At 45.4% G+C, this 20,560-nt stretch overlaps 1 protein-coding gene across 2 annotated transcripts; it reads left to right on the top strand.

Annotated features, from left to right (window-relative positions):
- The first annotated feature begins 212 nt into the window (after positions 1–212).
- On the top strand, positions 213–16,097 carry LOC146189536 (uncharacterized). 2 transcript variants are annotated; one of them, XM_084604312.1, is made up of 4 exons: positions 213–411; positions 2,224–2,896; positions 7,119–7,260; positions 8,299–8,618. In XM_084604312.1, the coding sequence occupies exons 1-4, from the start codon at positions 387–389 to the stop codon at positions 8,599–8,601; spliced, it is 1,143 nt and encodes a 380-aa protein (XP_084460438.1). In that variant the 5' UTR covers positions 213–386; the 3' UTR covers positions 8,602–8,618. The 2 variants fall into 2 exon arrangements, with proteins under 2 accessions (XP_084460438.1, XP_084460439.1); XM_084604313.1 differs by lacking the exons at positions 7,119–7,260; positions 8,299–8,618 and adding an exon at positions 9,837–16,097.
- The last annotated feature ends 4,463 nt before the right edge of the window (positions 16,098–20,560 follow it).

Below are 20,560 nucleotides of genomic sequence, written 5' to 3'. Positions count from 1 at the left end.
GAAGGGGTTACGTTATTTCACCGGGCGATCCAGTGCAGACACGCAACAAGCCACAACAAGCCAACAAGCGGCACAGCAGGTATGAAAACACTTTAGTTGTTGGTCAAACCAATTTTTGTAATAAATTTATTTTTTAACTTTTACGTATTTAAAAATAACTTGTAGTTTATTCAAAGCTTGTGTTTGGCTGTACTCTGGGTTCGAGGGTACCTGCGGCAGCTCCCGATCTGGAGCGAAAACGCGATAATCTCGATCGCGCCAATTGCGCTTTCGAAGGAGGCTTAACGTCTGGCAAGATCGGGATCAATTGCAGTCGGAGTTTACCGTGTTGTGGTTGATTCTACTTGACCAGACCAGGATCAGAGGCCGTCGTGTGGCAGATACGAATGGCACCCTCGCGCCGCGCAGCAGGTGAGTCGTTCTTCTCGTGCGCGATTGAAAGGCGCCAACTCAAGCTCATAGCAACGGCGTACGATCAAAATGCATGGCTTCGAAAATAGGCGTGTTAAGTCCGACGCTTTCAAGCATCCCATCATCAGATGCCCAGACCTTCAGCACGAGAGCCTACATGTTGCAATACATACCATTCATTTCTTTTCGTCGGCGGTTGATGTCTAGACGCGGGTAGGGGCATAGGAACAAATTCTTGATTGCCTGGTACTGCTTTTTTCCCCCAGAAAAAAACCAGTTATGCAGTAGGTACGACCACATAAAAATGCACGAATTGAAGGCATCGTGCGCTTTGTATTCTGGTATATGGACATCGCGCTTCAGGGTTATGAATCACGCACACGGGACTGACAACCAAGCGTGAACACGCAGCTGTTTAGCCTGTTTGTGAACGACCAACTATCTATTCTACACTTCCGCATTGTTGGTTTCTGCCTTACATGCATTTTCTTGCCTTTTGTGCCTCCTTTTTTTAAATGCGCAGGCTGTCGAACGAATATAATGGCCAGAGAGCGGTGACGCTACGCAGACGGCTCATCAAGGCTGACAGAACATCACACGTGTGCTGTTTGTTGTCTTTCACGTGTGTTCTGCTTTACGCCGCATTTCTCTTGAAAAATGCACCATCTCATCCAACAGTTCGCTGTTGTAATGGCTTTCACGTCATTACCATATCGCTACTGCCTGCTGTCCCAGCTGCTTTGTGCCGGAAACCTGATTGGCTCTGGATTCTCGCTGGCTCCTGCCTCTTGGAATTGGAAACGCTGAAACCCTTTTTCTCAGCCGTTCATCGACGACAGGCTAAAATAACTGCAGTTTCAGTCCGCACTGAAGCGCGGTGTTTTTCAACGTCATGAAAAGCGCGCCCGCGGAGCCTAGAGCTCTTAAGGAACATTTTTGCTATGCTGACATTAAATTGGTATTTTGAATGAGAGTCGCGTAATCACTGCTGTAAAAGGAAAAGTAGATACAAAGGCTCCCACCTAAGTTAAAAAAGTGGCTAGTGTGAAATACATTTAATTATCTGAGCGTGTTGGTTTGTTATAGGCTACTTCGTACATCTGTGAATGCTAACAGCTCTAGAACGAGGTACAAGATAGGCACTATAGGTGTCTCTAATATTTTGTGCACATCTATAAGGCAGAGCAGGTAGCAGGCAATGCAGATGATACAAGCTCTGCTGAAGCGGCTGTATGGGCAACAAGAAGGGGTGACGTTTAGGGGCTATTCCACTGATTGTATCAGCTATAAGATAAGCGAGTTTTGGCTGCAGCTTACTTAAGACAGGTAACAAATGAGAGCTTTTTGCCTGGCACCATCATACATTTGGTTGGAATTCCATCAAGTGTTGAACTAATATCCCTCATTGACCCAGTTTGAGAATCCTCCACTGCTGCATTCCTTGTAGCCCGTGTGTTCCTGTGGAATGTTAACTCCACATGCCATAAACCTGAACTAGCTTGAAATGATAGCAGTGATGTTGATCCTAACACGCAACACTCATACCAACGTGAATAGCTAATTAAGCGCATTGTTTGCACTGTGTTCTGTTTGCTTCGCAAGCAATGATCAGCTAGAGTGTCATTATGGCATCCTGGCACTATTTCTTCGGTTAAGACAAGTGTCCGTTCAGTTCCTTGTTTAGAAATCGCTATGCACCTTTTATGTGTTAGCATGTGTTTCGTAACCAAATTTTGTTGCCCCCCCCCCCCCCCCCCCCCTTTTTTTTCTTTCTTGTGAATAAATGTTTTATCTCACTCGTCATTCCAACAGCCGCCTCGAACGCAGCTACCAAAGTCAAGAAGCTTGCTAGCAGCTCCAAGCCATCCACCAAAGCTAAAGCCAAAGTCAGGGGCAAGCGTTCACAGAATCGAAAAGACTTGTCCAGATCCAATGCTCGAGCACAAGCCGCGAAGCATGCAGCTGGGAATGTGGCGGGTGGATCAAGCAGCCAAAATAATGTGAGGAAATCAAATTCCCAGCGGACAGCTGGGGTCGCGGCAAAGAACACACCACGGAGGGCAGCAGCGGCCAAATCCGGCAACCAAGTCCAGTCACAGCGCAACAGCGGGAAGAAGCCGAAGGACGCACCACTAAAACCCACCCGCAGGTTCAACGCTGAAGCGGCTGGAAACAAGAAGGCAACACAAAATTCAAAGAAGACGAAAAGCACGATAAAAGCTGGCAGACAGGCGGCGACAGCCAAGCAGACGCAGGGCTCTCGCAAAGTGCGTGCGCAAAGTAAGGAGAATGGACTTGCAAAGACGTCGTCGAGGGGGAAGGCGAAGAAAGAGGTTGTGTCGGGAAGAAAGAGTGTGGTCAAGGCTACAACTCCACGAGGTGGCAGGAAGCGCAAGGCACCGGAAGAGGACCCCGCCATCATTGGAGACGAGAATGTGGAGATGCTCGCAACTGACACGCGGGTAGAGCCTGTGAGGTTACCGCTGTAAGTGAATGCTCCTTTTTTATGGTTTGTAGCCTTCTAACAGGGTGCTACGGTAAAGAGGGTACGAATGCCCTGAGGCTCACAGGGCATTGATACAGGGTTAATCAGACATCGAAGGCCAAGTCCTCTGCCCTGCAGTGGACGTAGCTGCTACCGCTAACGATAAGAGCGGCAGCACTGTTGTAGTAGTATTTACAGACTGCACATTGTATGCGAGCTTGACTGTAGAGGGCCGGAAAGGAATGCAGCCGAAACTTTTTCACATAGTGCACGAAAAATGGTGCAAAGCAATGAAATGGGGCTAGCCGACGTTTCAAGTTGTCTGTTACATCCAGAATGAGTTAGTGGGCAGCGTTTAGGTGGCCATTTTAGGGGACTGAGGCAGGAGGCATACTTAAAGGAAAAAAAAAGTTAACCCTTATCTTTAGAAAGCATCAGCAGATTGAGTCGAAAAAATTTTTTACCGAGAAAGGGCCAATTCTTTTCCCCTGTATTTAGTCCTAGTTGCGTGGTTGGTTGAAAGTGACTATAAAATGCATGCATTACTTAGAGTAAAGGCTACTGAGCATTTTTGTCGCTTACAAGCCCTCGAGAGTAAGCTGATAGTAATTTTAAATTCCCACTTTCACGGCAACGTCCACTGATTGTAAAGCACATATACGTCAGAAGAAGCTATCATTGGCTGTCCAGAAGCTACAGGCAGCTTTTAGACCTCCATTTTAGGGGAGTGGGGCAAGAGATATACTTAAGAAAAAAAAATTTAACCTTTATTTTTGAAAAGGATCAGCAGATTGAGTCAAAAAAAATTTTACCGAGAAAGGGCCAATCCCTGGCCTCTGTATTCATCCCTAGTTGCATGGTTTCATGGTTGAAAGTGGCTATAAAATGCATGCATTGCTTAGAGTAAAGGCTGTTCATGTCCCTTACAAGCCCTCGAGAGTAAGCCGATAGTAATTTTAAATTCCACTTTCATGGTGACGTCCACTGATATATGACACATATGACACCAGAAGTAAGAGGCTATCATTGGATGTCCAGAAGCTATAGCGATGTTAATAGCAAATCTGTCTTCTACTTTCCATTGTCTTACGATTAGCTAGGTATGGTTAGCTAGAAGCAAAAATATTATAGTCAAGGGTTCGATGAAAGTTCGTGTGGTCAGGCATGGTAGTATGGTAAAAAGAATTAGTCATTGACCAAGTCAACATGTTGGGCCAGGTGCACCCCTGACTGGTCTTTAGTGTTTTTTTTATTCCTTGCTCGGTCCATTGCTTGAGTTTAGAGAGGGAACGCAGAGCCTTTCTAATATTGATCACCAGTATCCCTGATGCGATGTATGCTAGATAAAAATTTTCTTTGTAGAGGATGCTGGGCAGTTCAATATCTATCGGTATTTCTGGTTTCTTTATCCTCAGTTGACACAGATTTCGAGGGCCCCTTTGTCTCATTTCCAGCAAATGACATTTCTTTGCTTCTACATGACATGGCATTTGAATGGCACTCAAATCAACTGACATTAGGGACCTAATAAGTTTTTTAGTCTTTCTTTGACAGCAGAACTTGGCGAGAATAAATCCGCTCAAAACAATTTTAAACATGTCAGAAGCATTATAGTCGTATTGTTCATGTATTGTTGCATAGCAATATATTTATTTTTATTCAAAATGAAGTAAAAGAGGAATACTAATCTTACTGCTACCTTACCACGGGCTTTGACGACGGAACTTTCGACTCCCTTGTAGAGCGCTTGTCGCTAAAGCAGCAGTGTCTGCACTACCGTGGTACTTTTTGCAGTGGCTGTCTGTTCTGTAACTTTATTTAAATGTTACTTTCATTTCGATTAGTTTTTGTGCACTCGATGGCTGAAGCCACTTAAAGGGGATGTTCTGAATTGCACTCGTTTGAGGCCAAGTTTAATTACGTTTGTGCTTGTACGTGCGTGGCAAGACCTCTGCCTGTGCGACTTGCTTCGGAACAAGTGGAATGGTAAAGTTTGTGGCAGTCGAGGAAGCGCTCCGTGTAGAGAGCGTTGAAACACTGCCGAAAGTCTTTGGAATCGAAATAGGGAACCATTGGCAACAAGTACAGGTAAGCATTCTCTCTTTTGAGCCAGGGGTTGCCTGGGGAGGGGGGCAAACCTTGATCCTTTTTTTTTTTCGCTGCATGCCTGATCGTTGTGGCTCTCATTCTGAATGATGTGTGCCTTTGCTGCGGTGTTTTTTTTTTTTAATTTTATTGTTATTAATAAACGAGGAGGTTTCCTTTGTTGCACCAGTCAGCTTTTTACCTTGTATCCTCGTCATACGGCAGTCTGCAAAGGTCCCTCGAACAAAGGCACCTCTCTTCACTAAAGGAGCTCTGACACTTGCTATGCCATGCAGCTCAAAGGTGGAAGAGTTGCTGTACTTTAGCGCCCCTAACAAGCATTGCACAAAGATGCAGAAGTGAGAGGCTTAATACTAACACATATTGTTTTATTTGTTCAGCTTAGAAATCAATAGCTTCTCTTGTCACCACCTGCAGGTGTTTATTGCCGGGGCCACCATGGGCACTTGGATGTTGCTGCTACATTTTTACTGTTTTAAGATCCTAGCATAATGTAAAGACAAGTCCAGAAAATGAAATCCAAGCAGACCTTTTTTTATACGTGTGTGACATTTTCATGGATATTTCGCTGCTGGCTGTTTAGATGTTCACTTTGCTTTGTTTTCTGTGCCGGATGGCATTGCGATCAGAACTTCCGCCTCTTTCTTCAAGCCCTTTAAAGGGACAGAACACTGGCCAAAAATTTGCATGAGATTAGGGTGAAGATGAAAAGACCTTGCCTCATATAGTACAGATCGAGCACTACAATATCTAAGAAAAGAGGCATTGCAATTTTAGTTTGCCATTGAAAATTGCATGAAAACAACTGAGGCGCTATCTAGCAGAGAAACCTTATTACTTTATCTTTAGTACCTCACATGACACGTGAGCAAAATATCACCGATTTTTGTAAATGCATACTGTTCTTTTTTCTTCTAGGAGTGCTTGTCACAATTTATTATATTTTGCGCTCTTTCTAGTGCGTCGTTAGTAAAAACCATCCCTCCTTTCACACTACAAGAGGCATGCTTTCGAGTTTTACTACCAGATGGTGTCACAGTGCTTGAAATTTCGTGAATGAAGCAATGATAGTGCCCAGTAAAACTTTCGTCGACGAGGCGTGCGTTATTGTGCCATAGCAGCCTTGAGTGTAAAACTGAAAAGGACTTGCTCTAAGCAAAAAAATGTCTAATTTCTCTCTGGCACATGAAATTTATATGTGTTTTAAGTACATCTTTTTTTGTCAACCACCAGTCGTCATCGTGGGCACTGCTCATGGTTTCCAGCATCGGACTACATAAAAACGGGCGCATGCACTGATTGAAAAATTCTTGGTACAAATTTTCTACAGCATTTCTACCCAAACCACTATGGAATCAAACATTTTAATTATAAATCTTTCCGCTGCGACAAAAAAAATTTCAGACCTAAATTTTAGTGTTCTGTCCCTTTAAGCAAGAAAAGAGCAACCTTCGTGATGCCCACTGGAAAGCAGTTTTGAGACATAGCTGAATAAAAAAGCAAGGTGTCCATGTGCTTTGCGGTTTGGTATATGTTGAAGAACATCGGGTGGTCAAAATTTCTGGGCCCCTCTACCGTGATGTCTCTCGTAGACCGAGCTGCTTTGAGACGTTTAACGTGCACATGTTGCAGTCACATTACCCCTTTCACACGTTCACTGCGATGACCTCATGCCAAATCTTTCACTTCGCTTTATCACTGCTACTAGTGGTCCATGTTGAACAATGCTCTAGTGATTTCAGTTTACTTTTTACGATGTAGGTAGTGACAAAAATTTGACCACAGTGCGTTTTTTTTTTCTGGTACCAGTAACGTCTGTAACTTGATGCATTTGGGGCAAAATTGAAAATAAATGCTCGTAGGTAAACTTGCAGTTGTTGCAGTCTCGTTAGATCTTTCGCACATGCACTTTAGTGACCGTGGGCAGAATTTCTTGCTTCGCTAAATTTATCGCTGCAGCTGAGGCCATTGAACGATACTAATAGTAAACTATTTATAGAACTGCATGCAGGACATGGTAACCTCATAGGCAGTGCCAAGAACTCTACGCTTGCAGCCTTGCACGAGCAAACATCCTGAGTGTGCCCTGTAGTTGAAAAACTTTATCCTTTTCCAGGGAGCTGAAAAAGGACAAAGTGGGGCAAGGCGAAGTTCCATCGAAGGCATGGCTCCTTCGGAAGTTCCTTGCCAATCAACCTGCCCGGGAGGCAAGCCTGACTCAAGAGACGGATTGTCGCCAGGAGGCCACTGCTGAGGGAGTGAGCAGGATGCCATTGCATTTGAAAAGAACCTAGGAATTTCCACCTTGCATTTCATGCTGTTGAAATTGTATGGTTGGACCACCTGACAGTATTTTAATACTTTTGTTGGCAAAGAAGGCAAGTGCAGTGTAAGGGAGGTACAATGAGGGACAAAAGTTTGCGGGACGCAAGTTTGTGGAAAAATATTTCCGTGCGGTTGGGCAGATAGGGAGAATGAAATGTGCTGAATTGTGAGGGGGCATGCACGTCCCGTTCAGACAAAAAAATATCGGAAGACAAGCTAGCAAGGCAAAGAAGAAATAAATGTTTTCCCACAAATCTGCTTCCCACAAACTTTTGCCCCTGACTGTACATATTGATGAAACTACCACTTTCTTGGCTGATCTGTCTTTTGAAGTTGCTGCAAGCGTAACTAAAATCACTCATTGCAGGAAAGTGGCATTCATAGCAGCCCGTACTACGTGAGTATAAGGATAGCAGTCTGCTTCTGTTGTAATTGCATAATCCACCACTGTGGTGCAGTGACTAGTGCGCTCGACTGCTGTGCCTGAGTATGCGCGATCGAATCCCAGCCACAGCGACTGCCTTTCGAAGGAGGCGAAAAAGCAAGGCACCTGTGTGCAGTGTGATGTCAGGGCATGTTAAAGAACCCCAGGCGGTGGAAATTTTCTGAGCCGCCCACATGATGTATCTCATAGCCTGAGTTGCTTTAGGACGTTAAACCTCGTGAACGAAACCAAACCATTTGTTGTAATTATGTCGTACGAGTCCGTCATTGCCCACAGCTTCAGGTGGCGTTCATTATGTGGTACTGCACAGCTTACTATATGCAAGAGTTATGTAGCTATAAAGATGCTCTTTATATACTGTTAGTTTATATGAGTGCAGTTTCACATGAACTGGACAAATGTGGCGCTTAGCATACAGCTTCGTCACGCATTCACTGTGTGCAAAGCTTTTTTTTTTTTTTTTTTCATAATGGTTGTGGGTCTGTCCCTTGCATACTGACATTTGCCGCATCTCTAATTGTTTCAGCTCACCTCCAGTGGGATGCAGGGCCCGGAGGTAGGCCTAGGAGATGACTCCAGCAGCGAGTCCAGCGATGATCCTTCCAGCTCCGGAGGCCTAGAAGACACTTCAGCGTCTAGTAGTTCTGCTGGGTTACTTGCAGAGAAAAAGGCAGTCGTCAGGCAGTTCCTCGAAGCTTATCAGAAGCAGCATATAGCTTTGCAGGAATTCTATGAAAAAGAATTCGAGTTTAGAGAGCAGAATTTAAAGCTGCAGGAGGAAGCCGCTAAAATGATGTTCTCTTTTGTAAAGAAACTCGCTAAGCAATAAACTGTTCATCAGTGGTGGCTCTGTTTCGCGTGTTTTTATGTTGCTTGATGGTGTCATTCATATCGTGTAATCGTGTGTCGTGGACTGTCCCAAAATATATAATGGAATTATGGTGGAAATGAAAAGATCTCGCCTCAAATAATGCAGATGAAGCACTACAGTATCAAAGAAACGAGGCCTTACATTTTTACTTTGCCATTGAAAATCGCATAAAAACTACTGTGGAGACATCTTCCAGGGAAACATTGTTACTGTCATTGTAGTACCCCACTTGACCACATCTTATGAAAATGTTCGATTTTCACGAGTGCACACTGTTCTTTTTTTTCTTCTAGAATGCTTGTTATATTTTATATTTCTTGCTCTCTCCAATGCGCCCTTAAATAAAAACCGCCCCTCATTTCGCATTGCGAATGGCGTGTTGTTAGCTTTTGTCACTGGATGGCGCCACAGTTTTTTGAATTCTCTTAGATGAAGCTGTGATGAGGCCCACTGAAACTTTCATTGACGGGGTGTACGTCACTGTGCCGTAACAGCCTCGAGTGTGGAAACTGAAGTGGATGGTACTATACACTAAAAATGTCGAGTTATTGTCTGGCTGGTGAAATTTATATTTGTTTTCAGCACGTCCTTTTTGTCCACCACCAGTCGTCATTGCGGTTGCCACTCATGATTACCAGCATCAGGCTACGTAAGAATGGTTGTGCAAATACGAGTGTGTCCTTTAAAAGAAAACAAAAGTGCCTGCATACAATTCACCTTTTTTCACAAAATGTGCTGCCCTCTGAGAGTGGTTCAAAATTCGTCTGCTACTGGTTGAAAACGTCCTTGGGAGATGTAGCGGCCAGCGAAATGGCGATCTGTGTTCATGACAGCTACCGCCATCTGTCTCTTACGTCTGTCACGAATATTAACTGCACATGGCTTCCGGGATCAGTTCCGGCTGCACCGATCGCGGAGGCCAGAACTGCTCATGTGCAGCTGGGGTTGGTGGTTTGTTTTAAACCAGGGGAGAGGCGTGCATGTGCAGAGCGGCCTTGTGGAAAAGGCGGATTAATAACAGTTGGTAAAGAAAAGGTGGGGTTTGAGGTAAGTGTAAACGAAAGTCCTGGAGGAACCCCAAGAGCAGCACTCTGAGTGTTTTTGTAGAGCTCTGTTTCACAACCTCTGCCGCGAATTCTTGCTGCCAAACATAGACAATGTCGTCGCTGACGTCTGGTTCCCTTGCGTTTCAGGGTGAAAACAGAAGGGAGCATGTACAAGTGCTGCGTGCCCGGATGCCCATCCACCGAAGACGAGTTCTTCACAGGCCTGTGGCTGTTCGCTCTGCCCACCGACGAAACGGTACGCAACACCTGGCTGGAGAAGATCCATGTTGACCCCGAAATCAACCGGCCCCTGAGTCCGCGAGTATGCTTCCAGCACTTCAAGAAGGAGGATTTTGTAGCACGCAACAGGTGCTTCATTGGACTGAGCGGGAGTGCCTTGCCCAGGGACATCCCAAGGCACATGTACAGATATTAGCGCGGCTTGCACGTAACCTCGAGCGCAAAAAAAAAATAATTGCGCTTTCCTAAAAGATGAGGCGGAGGACTTGGCCGTTGATCTTGGCATTGCCCCCTTTTCTTGCACGGCATGTTCCGAAACGGACAGCAAAGACAGGCACTGTGTCTAACATTGGTTTTGCAGTGAAAACAAGTGCCTTCTTTTTGTTGCGTTCCGTTGAACCGGGTGCAGATTTGGGGACCGCAGAATTTTTTTTTTTCATCTCTCCTCCATTGAATGATAAATGTTGTAAACCCATGTCTAACAGTCATGCTGGTCTTTTGACCTCGAAGTAGCGCTTAATTGTGCATGTGTGATTGAGGTTTGATGTAGAATGCATGTCATCATCTCTATGCTTTGAAATGAACTCTGTTTTGGATTCTCCAGTTTCATTCATGGGCAATTCCAAGATTGTCTGTGGATACCTAAAGGGAAAAGGAGTGCCCACAGCTATATTTAGCACCACATTAGTCATTAAAAGAGTGCTGGTTTGGACTCTGCTGCGTTTGGGTTGTACCATTGCTTTGCCGAAATGGTAGATGTTGCTGCACATTCATAGCTAGGTCTGCTTTCCGATTGGTTGTGTATCTCAGTCCAGTTATTGTGCTCAATTATACTCATTGCCTTGTCCATTGTTCGCATGTTTCGATGTAAATTTAAGCACTTCGGCGTTCGTAAATTAGGCGTTGAAAGTAGAATATTCATGCCTGCCACAACTCCCATACTTGTGACATGGCGTATCGGAAATCTGTGATCATTGGCTTTCAGTAGATGTTTGTGTGTACCAGTCTAAGTGATTCGGACAGTAAAATAGTGGTTGACGTAATCATAACTCCGCTTTGAAAACAGCATATTTCCATAGCCAGACTGCGGTGGCCAGGCTTAGTTTCAGAAGTGTGTGAGCAGAATTCAGATGATGCGGTCACAGTTGACAAATATTGGGGTGGTACGAATTAGCCTACTTATATTCCTTCCTTGGTGTGTGATGTCTAAGGCTCTTAGTTTCCTGCGATTTTACATTTGCTGACTTGGACATTTTTCGCAGATTTATGTGCTAGCAGCCACGCTCTCTGTTCTGATGCTGTTGTTATGAACTACAGCAGAAATGGGAGTATGATAGAAAGATGACTGTTTTATGATACTTTCACTAATGTAGTGCGAGAGGGAACTTGAGGACTCGGAAAAAAAAAATTAATAAATACTATTATGATTGTAATGCAATGTCAAACTGCTGAGGTTACAATCACAGTAGAGGGCCTGGCAAGAAAATGTAAACAGCATACTAAAACTTGGAGGGAACTGATAAGCCACTTTTATCTATAGGCAAGGCCTTAAATGCATGCATCATGCATTGCAATTTATATCTGCTGCCTCCTTCCTTGCACTTCGCCCTAAGTTTATTAAAATGCTGGCTTCTAGCAGCATCTTAGTCTGGTGGTAAATGTCTTTAGCTATCCTGAAGAGCTGGATCAAAAAAAGAAAATGCCTACTAATAGTTTTCAATGTAACCTGGGGTGCATTTTGAAGCGTAATTTGACGTCTCCCGTGGAACATTGTGAATTCTTTGTTTCCCATCCATGGAAATCAAGATTAAGGCATCTCCTGAAATCGAGACACCTACAAGGACAGACTCGAAAATTATTTAGTGGCCGTTGATAAATACCACAAGGCGATCCTTGTATATACCAATATGGGGGACACAACTGTGTACATTGCCTGGAGAGAGGTGGAGCTTTGTTTTCAGCTTCAGTCCAAGCCATGATGTAATGCCTGGTTGCGTCCGCTTAAGGCACTTGCAAACTTGATGGCTCACCTTGCTGTTGTGCAGCTGAATTGAAGTTGATATGGATGATTAGTAGTATCCACTACGGGCATGGAAGAAGTAGTTGAAGGGAATGTAGTAGAATGTAGATGACACAGTCACAGTTTATATGAGTTTTGGGATATCAGTTTGCCAAATGCCCTAGCCAGTGTGCAGTGTCTGAGTGCAAAATTTCGGGCATTCCGATCCCCCCTGGTGCCACTATGGACGGTAGGACACGTGAGCAGAGACCGCTTTCTCGAGCGGCGTTACAGCTTACGTTGGCATGCTGTGGAGTCCAGGTACAGTCTTTATCAAAAGTTTATAGCCCAGGGGATCTGCTTTTAAGTCTCCTTTGATAATCATAAATATTTGTCAATGGAGAAGGTGGGGCAAGAGATCTGACCTCCAGATGATTTACAACACTTTGAATGCATTATAAGCCATATGGTATGGTTCAGAAGCAAACCTACTGGTCTTTTGACAAAGATTTTTCTACAACCCCACTGTGGGTCACTTTTCCCCTAAAAGTTTACCGGTCTTGTAATTGTAGAGAGTTGTGTGCAGGAATGTGTGCTTTGTGGTAAAACCTGATGCGGAGCTAGCTTGCTCGTGTATGGAAAAGACTGTAAACGCTATTGGAGAGAACACTGGAGGAAGTAGCGCGTTGCTCCAGTCTGCTTCCTGCTATGTCATCTTCTGTTGCAGTGTATTCTTTAGTTGCTCTATGACTCTGGATTGGCCTTGTCTGTCTGACTCTCGGTGATCTTCCGTGCGTTGACGCAGTTGGACAGCTTGTACACTCGTTTGAGTTTTTGTCGCTCCCTTGAGAACTGCCGTCGTGCGAACCATTGTTTCTGTGACAAATAGGCCCAAGGCCACAGTTGGACTGACGTCTTCCCACGTAGTGGACGTCAGTATAATAATATTTGGCGTGATCTAGATTTCTGGCGGGGATCGCTTTTGCTTCTCTTTCTTTGACGGAGGAAAGTATCTCGGTAATGGGTTAATGCGCTGCTGCGATTTTAGGTGATCGGCCGGTTTGTTTGTCTGTGTTGTGAAGTGAGTAGCGTTTCTACAAGGTCATAAGGCAGAGGACAAAGTCCCACAAGACATGCCGGAAGTGACGTCGGCACCATGTCTACCAATGACCACACCATTTCAGTGCCACACATTGGAGCTTATAAGTTGGTAGTGACTCCACAAGTATGGATTCAGGCCATCGGCTAGTAATGAAGCTATTTGCTTCCGTTGCCATCCGTAGATCTTGGTGTCTCTTGTCGCCATTAGCACAATTTCCCTGGGCTGCCGTGTTGAACCTTAAACCATTGCTTGGGTGCTGTTATGTTGAATGTTACCTTTTATTTTCCGAGAGAATTCAAACCCAGCATGCCAAGCAGAGAGTTAGGTTAGAAATTGGTGTGGCGAGTATATTGGCTTCAACATTTATAGAACAGGGTCAAGGGGATTTTTTGTCTCCTATATGATTTAATCTGGCTGATAATTTCCCTTTTCGCACAAATAATAACACCTTTTAAGTAATCACTTTTTCCGAAAACTGTATAGCACTGTCTGGAATTCTCCCCAACAATCAATTCGTTCAGCCATCCTCTAAATTATTTGAATTGAATGCAATCTGTAGGTCTTGCGTAAGTTTTTATCATGACTTCTTTTATCATGCATGGTGCTTTTATATTATTTTTTACACTATTGAAACATCATGCTGTTGTTTACACTTGTTGTTCCCCCTACCTTGAATTGTATCCTTTCTTATATATTCCCACCCTGCTAAAATCACTTCAAGAATTGCAGTATGCATAAATAATCCCGCGAGTTTTTTCGGTTCAGATGTGAATGGTATTAATAGAACGCTCGTTTTCCCTGTGAGAATAGAATGGCACAGGGGTGAAGCAAGTGTTCACGAAGACGTAGATGAATTACTGAAGCGTTATATATTTACATCTTGTTGTTGTGCTGTTTTGTTTCTTTGCATCATGCCTTTCGGCACGTAGTCGCATCTTGTTGCTGCGTTCCAAGTCCTTGTTAAAGTGGCACCAAGGACTTCGTTTAGTGAACCGGGTGTTGCCACTACAGAACCGGAAGAGGTGTCAACATCATGTTTCGGCGTTTCCACCAGTCAGCTTACTCAAGGTCGGGGAGATAGTGACATTGTTGATAATGACGCAAACTCGAAATACGAGCCCAGGACGCTTTTGTTCAGAGACAAAATGTATTTTTTTCCCCACCACCAGGTTCGAAACTGCGACGTCTATATTAAAAAGGACTTTGGTCACTGTGACCATGCTCGGAATCGAACTATGGTGTGGCATAGCTTCAGACATAAGCTGCGACAAAAGCAAAAAGGGCTGATGTGATCGCAGTTCACTTGCCAAAGTGACTAGTGGCGCCGATAACTCGTTTTCTGGCCTTACAGGCTGCCGAAGTGGGGGGGTGTTATATGCTCGAAATTATCTGAAGCCCTCTCCTATGGCGTCCTCATAGTCTTATTTGTTTTGGTACGCTAAACCCCATAAATCTAATCAATATAGGGCAGTGTTTTTTTCTTGGTGTCCCATCTAGGGTGATGTCGCATTTCAAAATTAGAGTAGTGCTTCCCTTTTACTGTTATAGCAAACTTTGGTTAGTCCTGTTATCTCTGTAAAGGCCCATTCACACTTGCGAGTCGTGAAGGCTGCGTGACTGGCTGTCGCATTCGACCAGGAAACAGCTTGGCTTGAGAAATGTTCGCACCTGCAAAGGCGACCTGCGGGTTGCTTTTCCGAATTGGTCTCGTTCAAAACAAGGCGTGTTGATCGTGACTGTTCAACAGAGTAAAAAGAAGCTGAACCGAAAACTAACCTCCATTCACTTCAGTTGTGCCGCTGATTGGTTACCGGTTTGCGACCAGCAGTCACAAGGCCTGAAAATTGAGCAGTGTTCAATCGGCCTGCGACAGTCGCTCTTCAACTAGAACGGTCACATAATCTCTGCAAGTCGCAAACGTTAACGGACCTTAACGCACCCCCAAGGTAATGTCAGGGCAGTTTTGTTAAGCTATTTATGTGCTGAATAGTGTCAGTGAGCTGGATCATCTGACAATGTTCATTTTCTTGCTTTTTATTTTGTGTTGAACCTGCAGCTGGCATTAGGCCGTATTGCTTGTGTCCCGAGCATGATAGAATTGTTTCCTTTAATTTTTTTTTCCTTCTATACAAGCAGTGTTCTTGGTGTACGGCCACTGTGTGTCCGGTGTGCTTTAAATATTGCCATCAAATGGTAGTAAGTGGAACGTGCAGATCTTGTGGCCATTTTGCATGCTACTGATTTTAGAACTGTTGGTTCGAATAGTGATCAGCTGTTTTCCTACCATGTAGCTGCTCGTATCAGTTCGGCTCAGGTCACTTGCATTTTTGCAAGTTTAGTGGATGTATGAATTTTTTTTGCGTCTAGGCACTAAATAACAACCTGTTTGTGTTTTGCAGAACTGTGGTTCTGGGAATTTTCAAGTCTGCTTTGCACGAACCGTAAGTTTGTAAACTAAACCATAAGCTTGTGCTTTGTATTGCATTTTTTTTTTAGAGTGCGATGTCAGTGCTCTTTAAAGAACCCCAGGTGGTGAAAATTTAACCAGAGCCCTCCGCTATCTTTATTTCTTCACTCCTTTCCCTCACAATGTCGAGTTGTTCACTAATATCCGAGACATTTACTGCATCTCTCCTGTCCTCAAAATCAGTTAGTTTTTGCTCTATAGTTCCAGTTCCATATCATGCTTTGTGTTGTGAATTTTTGCTTCATGGAGTCGTTGCAGAAATAAGTTCAGTGATGAGAGGACAGTTTCCTAGGACGGTGGCCTGCGGCTGGTGTAGGAAAGGGGTAATTTGGAGACATTGTGAGGGGCCCGGGTGAACACCACTGGGCTGATGGTGATGTATATAAATTACACATAGTCAACCTGCAGATCGGTGGCCCTTCCGAGAAGAAAGTGGTTCTTGTATTTTGATTTGGGCATGTGTGCTTGTGATGGAGTGAAAGGTTATAGTAGGGTCGCTATAATGCGACCAAGTCCTATAAAGCACGAGTTTTACCTTAAGTAACCAGTGTGTACATGTATGGCAAGGTTTGCGACCAATAAACGAAAGAAAAAAAGGTTCTTGTGCTTGTCACTTCCTTCACTTGACCTGTTAGTTCCTCCAGTCAAGGCTGTGCATATCTGCTGTGGGTGGTGAATTGTTAGATTTTGGTGTGAAGTGTTATAAAATTGGGTTAGCCAATTTTTAGCCGGCTTAGCGGCATCTTGTACACGTAGAGCATTTTCAGGTATGCCATGTGAGGCGACACGACATAAGGGGCCTATGGGCACATTGACACATTGTAAATGCTGCTTGATGCCACAGTTATTGATGTAATTTGCAGTAGTCTTATCCTGTTAACTTCAGCGAGACCACTGTGTCTATTGGTGATGGCTTGTGCAGCCCCTTCGGTTGCTACAATCTGCCTTTTTCACATGTACGCCTCTCCTCCTCCGGCTCCACTGGTTGAAGAGAGACCAGTTTTCACTGCGCTTTTGCAGCTCATATTAGCGACATGTGGAACGCCAGGTGGCCGGCTGAGTGAACGGGCATATCTCACCTCAGCTTCATGATCTTTGAACAAGGAAGGTGGATATTCGACCCAGGGTGGCCCGATTCAGCTCAAAACCCCAAGCAGTGCAAAATGTTGCCTAAATAGATTCAAGTTTCACTCCTTGACATTGCTTAGATATGTTGTAATGTCACTTTTTTTTAATTATCAAGCAAACACTAACATGCATACACACACAACGTTTGATTAATGTTGACATACTGACTGCATGAACAAGAAGTAAACAAAATAACAATGCTGCTTAGTTTGTGTCAGCAGTCGGACAAAACATGCACGTCCTATGGGGAAAAAATTTAAATTCTGCTCAGGTGAATGAAAGTCTTGGGTAACAGCTTTTATGGAGCAGACTTTTCACAGTGTGCATAACACAAACATTCGTATGGCGATCATGTCTGATATATCAGTTGTACAAGAAACTTCCAAGGAAGCACTACAAAACAAAATGCCAGCATGCACTCATAACTCTGCAAAGTCTGCTTTGCTGCCTTTTTGTGAAAATTATGCAAATACATTAAAAACACAGTCATTCTCAAGAAGGCACTTTTGCGAGGCGTATTCATATTTTGCTTTAGTATCCTCCAGTTCCACTGCTTTCGCTGGGTTCACGAAAAGCAGCAGAATTCAATAGACCACGTACAGGCACAGACATAAGCAAACAGCACTTTTCCATTCCACTTGCAATAGTGCCTTCTGTATCACTCATAAGAAAACATCCCAATGAAAATGTACTGACATCTGCTACCAGCCTGCATGGCTGGTACCATGGCAGCTAGTTGCATTAGGCAACACTTGAAAAATGAAAGTAGTGCACAGCCCAGCTAGACAGCATGCATTAGCACAGATTCTTTCTGCGCTTAATGCTTTTGAAGGCTAGAAAGCAGGCCTTTACCTTATTGCATGAGCTAGCTTGCTAAAAAAACTAAGCCATACACCACAAAAGAAAAAACATTCTTGAGGAGCTTAAGACTCCTTAACGCAATAAGGCTGATTTTCTGTAGTATTTATTTGCCAGAACCCTGCCGATCACAGTGCTTCCGTGCCGGATTCGAGGTGAGCAGCTCCACTCGGTGGCGATGGCGCGCGCTCGTTGCGGCGCTTAGTCTCCATAGCTGGCAGCAAATAAAATGCGCTCTTCTAGCCCTCCTGGATACTGGGTTAAAGATGTCATCGTTGCGCCCCTACGTTGCCATGCCTACGTTGCAGGAACGCTAGACAAGGATCGCCAAGATATACTTCTCACGTGCTCGGCGTGGCCTAGTTGTTGAAGGTGGTTGTCTAGTGATCAGAGGGGTAGGAGTTCGATTGCCGGTGGAGGATTTTTTTAGTGCGTAGCACTACTAGCCGCAATCACGGATTTCGCCGATGTCTGTCCGAAGCCACTCACTTTCGCTCTCTCCGTGAACTTGAAGTGGACAAAGAGAAGGTGGCGACGCGCGCGTCGCTCGGCTCAGCATTGAGGAGGCGGAGCGGCCGCATAGCTGCAGCAGAAGCCACTCTCTCTCTCTCTATCTGTCCATCCGTCTCCTCGTGAACTTCAAGAGGAGGAAGGGAAAGTGGCGACATCCGCATCACGCGACTTAACACTGAGGGCGCGGAGCGGCCGCATAGATGCACCCAGTGAGAGAAGAGGGGCGTGTCAGTTGCAGACGTGGCGGCCGTCACTGGGCAGCGTTTCACAAGCGTGTGTTACTCCGGAGTGAGCAGTCCTGCGTTGCTCGCGCGTCCTCAACTTCGGCATCTCTCCCCTCTCATCAGTCACTCCTCAGCCTTCACAGGCAGCAGACGTGCACGCGCGATGCTCCCTGGACCTCGGCTCCTTACCGCCAGGCTCTCCACCAGCTCCCATCTTTGCCTATGCAGATGACCTAACCATTGTCGTCCCGGACGAGGCCTCTGTCTCCTCCGTTCTGGATGTCATGGAGGTGTACTGTAAGGCGAGTGGGGCTAAGTTTAATAGGTCGAAGAGTGCCACCCTCTATTTTGATTGTGCACCATCCAGTCCTCAGCCTGCTCATGGTCTTCCCGTGAAGACTGAAGTCCGCCTCCTTGGTTTTCACTTTGATTCGGAAGGTCTTTCAGACAGGAATTGGTCCTCTGCTCAAGAGAAAATTGAATCGAGGGCAAGAGAGTATGAGAAGCTCTTGTGTCCGCTCACGGCTCGGGCCACTATCGCGCGGTTCCTCCTGATCTCGGTGCTGACCTATGTCGCCGGCGTAACGCCTCTGTCGGCGCGGATGAAGCTCCGCCTGGAGCGGATCCTTTTTCGTTTCTTGTGGAGTGGAGCTCCGGACAAGGCCAAAAGACTTGTGGTGAAGCTGCCTAGGGACAGGGGAGGCCTTGGCATCTCCGACCTGGGCATCGTAGCCTCAGCCTTGCACGCCAGGTGGACCCAAGTGGCATTGAACTCGGACATGCCTCTAACTCGAAGCCTGACTTCGTTTTTTCTGAGTACTCGACTCCGCTTTTTCGCCCAGAGCATATTCTCATTGCGTTCCACGGTCGGGCTCTCCATCTTTTTATGCTCACCTGCCCTGAGCGTCTCCGTAAGGCGGAGGCGGACATTGATGTGGTTTCGATTCCTCTAAAGGAATTAGTTATGCTTCTGACTCTCATGTCTCCCTCCTCACCTCCGCCAGTACGACCTTGTCAATGTTAGGCCCAACTGGCGGTATATTACAGCGGATTTTTTTGGAAGCAGGCAGAGCGTCCTTTATGTACCGCTTCGCCAGGGGAGTCCTCCCCATCAAGGCTCCAGCGTTTACATGGACCAGCTTGCGACCAACTTGTCCGACTTGTGGTTGTAGAGAGGACACTGTGCACATATTCTCGCAGTGTCTTCTTCCTGAAGCTTTTCTCCGTCGTGTAGCTAATCTCTTCCAGCTTCCGGGAATACCGTACCAGACAATACCTGAATCCGTTGCAGGCGTAGCCGTTAACCAGTTCGTCCTACTGCTCGTGGAGTGTGCGTACCAAGTACGGCTGGCACGCTGAGCGGCCGCATACAACAACATAGTTCCGGGCCTCCATGAAGTAACTGCAAAGGTATGGAAGGAGGTCTGGCTCTGCCTGCAGCGGGAACATCGCATTCTTGGCGAGCGGAGGACAACAGCGTCCCGAAAAAGGATCTGCGGATATAATTGTCACGGCAGAACCTTGCAGCACACATGAAGATCGCGTTCATAAATAAATCCCTACGCACAAAATGGGAAAGTTCAGTTTCTGTTTGGCTACGATTGCAGCAGTAATATCGGAAAACCCGTATGAAACTTTCACGCGCTTATGATATCTGGCGCTGCGACTTGCGTCGCTTCATTCGGCGGCGTATCAAGAGATGGCGCCGTCCTGCTGCCTCCAAGTAACTTTAGCCACTACGTATATACCGTGTATACACTAGTTTCTCAGGAAATAATCACAGCATCGCCGCGGTAGCCGGGGGCCAAGGAAAAAAGAAAGTGCACGTGTACGCCGAAAGATGGCGGCTCAGTCGTAAATATTTTCGCTAAACGTCCCCACACGGCCGGTTTCGAGACCGGCCTTGACGTCCTAGAGGTATGAGGCCGGGCGCCCCACCCCGGCATTTTGTGTAACGTGTACCGCGCGCCTTTTGAGGAAACGCAAATGATAAAATAAGGGTATAAGGCCATGGCCTACCGGATCCTGTCTGACACCACTGAGTGACCAAACCTTCAAAAGAAATTAGGCTTTTATTATTCACTCCATAAAACAAGCCAGAGTAACAAAAATTTTGAGATTATAATTCAGCGACGTGATTTCTGTTTCACTGCAGGAAATAAAACATTTTTAACGACCGGCTACTTAGGGAATAAATTGTGCGTGGCAGTCATGAATGTTGACGAAGCTTCATGACATCCTTGTTTTACGTCTAACTTAGTTTTACAAGCCATTTGGAACAGTACTAAAGGCAGTGGACGACTTGGGCCATTCAGAAAGGCCACTATGTTCCTACGGGCC

Source organism: Amblyomma maculatum, chromosome 5 (assembly GCF_055883805.1).
Source record: "Amblyomma maculatum isolate TAMU_Amacu chromosome 5, ASM5588380v1, whole genome shotgun sequence".
NCBI classification, from domain to species: domain Eukaryota; kingdom Metazoa; phylum Arthropoda; class Arachnida; order Ixodida; family Ixodidae; genus Amblyomma; species Amblyomma maculatum.
The sequence above is the reverse complement of the archived record's forward strand: the minus strand, read 5'-3'. Positions and strand labels throughout refer to the sequence as shown.

What these genes read in the sequence shown, in the direction of transcription:
- LOC146189536 (XM_084604312.1), top strand. Translation starts at nt 387, where the DNA reads ATGGCACCCTCGCGCCGCGCAGCAG. An exon ending in ACCCTCGCGCCGCGCAGCAG is followed by an intron (nt 412 to 2,223) that starts GTGAGTCGTTCT and finishes TCATTCCAACAG; the next exon opens with CCGCCTCGAACGCAGCTACC. An exon ending in GAGCCTGTGAGGTTACCGCT is followed by an intron (nt 2,897 to 7,118) that starts GTAAGTGAATGC and finishes ATCCTTTTCCAG; the next exon opens with GGAGCTGAAAAAGGACAAAG.